This window comes from Nansenia antarctica (assembly GCF_963989245.1).
Source record: "Nansenia antarctica genome assembly, chromosome: 10".
Classification (NCBI taxonomy): domain Eukaryota; kingdom Metazoa; phylum Chordata; class Actinopteri; order Argentiniformes; family Microstomatidae; genus Nansenia; species Nansenia antarctica.
Genome location: NC_137680.1, coordinates 6,188,996 through 6,193,819, shown reverse-complemented (window position 1 = coordinate 6,193,819; position 4,824 = coordinate 6,188,996). Strand labels below are relative to the sequence as shown.

General features: G+C 42.9%; 1 protein-coding gene across 1 annotated transcript in view; it reads left to right on the top strand.

The window, feature by feature from the left end:
- Window positions 1–1,944, top strand: part of myh14 (myosin, heavy chain 14, non-muscle) — a gene marked incomplete at both ends in the record, with an annotated part of 31,216 nt that extends 29,272 nt beyond the window's left edge. The window contains 3 exons of the mRNA XM_080540188.1: window positions 480–652; window positions 962–985; window positions 1,752–1,944. Coding sequence (XP_080396314.1) covers window positions 480–652; window positions 962–985; window positions 1,752–1,944 — 390 coding nt within the window. The remainder of the gene's footprint in view (window positions 1–479; window positions 653–961; window positions 986–1,751) is intronic.
- Window positions 1,945–4,824: the final 2,880 nt, after the last annotated feature.

The window sequence follows — 4,824 nt, the reverse complement described above, 5'->3', positions numbered from 1 at the left end:
TGGCCAGTATACGTCCAGTACAGCCGCGGTGCAAATCAGTATCGTGGTGCTAGCCTACCAGGGAGATTTATTCTCATGCCAACAACATGAGCTGTTTATCCTGCACTATCAACCCTAATCCTAATCCAACTGGCATCTGTGTGGGGAAAGGTAGGGGTTATCCCTCCCCAAAATAATCCCTCATCTACAGCAGAGGAGGGTTGGCTGACCGTCCTCCTCCTCCAAAAAATCATCCGTAATCATCTAGGATTTGAATCTCACTCATGACCCCGCCGGTCAGTCCCTCTGTTCTATATTTAATCTGTCTCTCTCTCTCTTTCTATCTCTCCCTCTCTCCCATCTCCCTCCTCTCCCTACTGCTCCCTCGTTCTCCTCCCTTCTCCTCTGCTCCCCACTCCCCTCTTTGTCACTCCCTACCTCCTCCTTCCTCTCTCCCTCCTCCCTCTTTCGCCGACCTCTTCGGTCCCCCCCCTCTCTAGTTGGATAAGTCGATGGGCCGGCTGAGGCAGCTGAAGAGGCAGCTGGAGGAGGTGGAGGAGGAGAACTCTCGCTCCAACGCTCAGAGACGCAAACTCCAGAGAGAGCTGGAGGAACTGACGGACGGCAGCCAGGGCATGACGCGGGAAATCACTGCATTACGCAGCCAGCTCAGGTAACATCAATGTGTGTGTGCGTGTGTGTGTGCGTGTGCGTGTGCGTGTGCGTGTGTGTGTGTGTGTGTGCTGTGCGTGTGCGCGTGCGCATGCGCGCGTGTGTGCAAGCATGCGGATGATAGCAAGCAAATGATTTGAGTTGTGCCAATGTGGAGTTTGCTGTATGTTTGAAGTCCCGACACCAATGCAAAACAGTTATTTGTTTTGTGTCATATGTCATGTTTTATTATTTCATCCATTTGTCCCCATCTAACACCGAAACACCATTGTGTCCATCTGTCTGCCTCACACCACCACTCATCACTCAGCACCACCGAACGGAGACCTGAGAAGTAGGTCACTGTGTGTGTGTGTGTGTGTGTGTGTGTGTGTGTGTGTGTGTGTGTGTGTGTGTGTGTGTGTGTGTGTGCGTGTGCGTGTGCATTAACAAGTTTGCATATGTACAGTATATGTGATTTACTAACTGGGTTCAGTATTTCCTGTGATATATATGTGTTATGTGGACAAGATTTTAGCACTTAGTATTATTATTATTACCATTATAATAATCTGTATTTGTTCAACAACCTTTATTCCACAAGGAGCGCTCATGATTAAGACTATTCAAGTCCAAGCCTCAAAGTCTGTCTGTCGTTTATGTATGATTTATGAATGTAATTGATAGGCCAGAGAGTTCACTCCAGGTGCAAATCCATGTATGTTAGATGAATGAATGGATGGTTGACAAAAGTAGTGCTGCAGAACTCGAGGCCTGGGTTTGAATAGTCCTGTTCTATTGCCGATCCTTTCCCTATTAAGGCCAATGCACACGGCGTGCGATTTTGTCGCACGACAACATTCGATTCTCAATTCACACCAATGAATGAATGAATGTGAATGGAGAATCGAATGTTGTCGTGCGACAATATCGCATCGCACGCCTTGTGCATTGTCTCATTAGGTCTCATTCAAAACAATGGAATCGAATTCGGCGGTGCGACAAAATCGCACGCCGTGTGCATTGGCCTTTAGACACAGTTGATCCATACTAGATGAATGACACATCTCTCATACATACTCTCTCTCTCTCTCTCCCTCAACCCTCCCCTTCCTCCTCAGGCGTGCCCCCATACCCCTGGCGATGCGTTCAGGGCGTAGAGCGTTGGTCGACGACCTCTCGTTGGAGAACTCGGATTCAGAGGAGCCACCTCCCTCTCCCACCCCCTCCTCTGGAGCCCCAGGCACCCCCACCCCCTCCTCAGAAAACAGCCTGGGCCCACCACCACCATACAGCCTCAATGACACAGAGTGACACACACACACACACACTCACACTCAAAGAAACACGCACACCCTCTGCCCTCCTACAAGCCTCAACGACCAGCGAGAGTTGAAGGAGAGACACACACACACACATAGAAAAACACATACAGTAGATACTCAAGACAGAGAGATGTCTTTCACACACTTATATACATATACATATACAGAACATGCTTACTAAATCAAACACATTCAGACACTTTTTAGCAGACGCCGATATACAGTACACACAAACGAATATAAACAGACTGATAAGACATTGCTCTTTACACTATTGAAGAAAACCTGGACTAATCGGACCGCAGTTCAGTGCACTGAGAGTTACAGAGAATAGGAGTATGGACATTGGGAAAGAGTATATTTCCCAGACATCTGAGGGGGAAATCTAATTATATCAGCATAGCCACATTCTATTATTATGATGCTGTATCATGCTTATAATGACAAAAACAAGATGGCCGTGGGCATCTTTTAGAAGCTCTATCAATGTAAAGCCATGTTTAACTCTTTGAGGAGAATGGGTCAACATTATGCAGTTAAACTATTGGATTCTGAGGACATCAAAAAGGGCTGCTGATTGAACTGTAGAATTTTCTGAAGAGAACACTAGACTAACAACAATTCCACTCCTCAAAGGGTTAAAGACAATCTGCACGTTTTCGGAAGACACTCTGCAAGACTAGAGAAACACACAAGGGGCAGAGAAACGGCCCTTTGCAAGTGTGTGTCTCTAAATGGCAATCACTCATTGACTCTGCTAGTGTGAGGAGAGACAACTGAACTTGTCTTCTCTGTTTTAACAAGACTGGGCGAAATCTCCCAATCATTTCTGATTTTTTCTCTCTCACTTGAAACAGTTGCTTTTAGAACTTATTTTAGGTAATAACATTTTGGCGAGGACTTTAAATATGAATGTGGGTTTATTGAAAATACTGCATTGGTGACAGTTTTCTATTTAGTCAACTATTTCAGTCACGAATCAGCCCAATCAGAAGAGAGACCGTTTTAGTGAGAGAGAGAAAGGTAGAACAGAGATAATCACCATTGATATTGTATGCGCAACTAAGAATGAATTTGACTTTTTTATTTCAAAAATGACTGATGAAATTTCACCCCTTCGTCAGGCTTTGGGGTAGAGGTTGCCCTTAACCACAGATCTAGGGTCAGATAGACCCTCCCCCAATCCTAACTGTAAACCATGAGGGACAAAACACAAACGCTGACCTTAGATCAGTACCTTGAGGCAACTTCATCCTACCGTACTCTCCCTCTGCACCACATTGACATAGACAGGCTCTTATGATTATCATTAATAACTTTCGACATCTTTTGTCATGATGAAGCGGTGACACCAAAAATGGTATTGCAGTATAAACCCATCATTGCAAAAAAAAGCTAAAACGACATGAAGTCTGGCTTTAGCACTGCGCTTTGCATAGAAGTTATTTCTCTGGACATGCATTGACCTTTTTAGATGGATAGACACTGTAGATAGGTCAGTAGATTAGATAGGTAGATAGATAGCTGCAATAGGTATTAGATAGTTTCTTTAACTTCAGTCTTAACATATCGCTTCTTTATTAAGTACAGCCAGTTGAATTCATGTGATTTACAGTTATATCAATCTAAATATGAGCATACACTTAAGTTATTTATTGGCAGTTTTTTTTGTGTATGATTCCCTGTCATGTGCAGCCATATCGTTGATACTGCGTCTCTGGCACTGATTTTGGGCAGGGCCTCAAATGCACTGTGGTCTAGGTAACAGCAGGTTGAAGACATAAGACTCTTGAACTCATTGTAGTTCTTGTAAGTTCTATGATTGAGGAAGTAATGTAGGTAGATGTGGCCACATACCGTATGGGCATCGGCATGGTTTAGCCTCGAGACTTGTACACTGAACAACAACAAAGAAAACCCATGTCAAGGCGGGTCATGGTTGACAATATTTATCGAGATGATGGTGTTGTTATGGTCACTCTTTGTGTGTAGGGCTGTATTACTTGGTCATCTTTGCTGAAAATAATATATTTGAACGACATGTTAGAGAGGACAGACATTTACGACGGCAGACCGACACTATATTAGAAATAACCTGTGGAGCAGGATACTAGAACGTCATACACAGAACAGGGACAAAGTGAAGATTGAGAACATAATATTCTGTTGTTTAGACAGCTATAGTCATTCTCAACATATCATAATCATCGGTATCTTTTGTTTTTATCAAACAGACATACTATTGTACATTGTAATATTGTTTTTTTTATTAATTGACGGTGTAAAATATTTATCAAACAAAGCTTTTGTGTTTTAACCAAATGGTGGGCGTATGGATGAGAAAAGGGACTTATGGTAGTAAAAGTAGAGTAGAGTAGAGTAGAGACTGGGTTGAGGACATTCTCTGTCAAACTTCTGATATAAACTGTCTCCAGATCTGTCCTTTAGCATCAGAAAAAAACTGCTTCTAACCAGACTTCCTGTATTCTGGGACAATGGCGCACTAGGTCCCTGAAGGGTTTTTAGTTAGATCAGAATGATAGTGGAAGCAATGAGGAGTTGAATAATCCAAAACACTAGTTGGACATGAAGTGTGATATGAGGCAAGCAGATATCTTGCTATTCTTTTCTTTTTTTTTGTTTTTGAATGATGTGTATTCTACTGGGCAACATGCTTTAGAATGGCATGTGTAGTAAGTAAGTACCACACACTCAAAGTCTTAATACTGCCTGTAATGTACACATGCCCTTTCCACTTCTTCTTGATTTAACTACATCTCAAATAGGCAATGCCTTTATAAAGCTTCACCTTTTTTTCACACTGCATCTCCATCTCCATGGCATGATTTCACATGTTAAAAACCTTTTT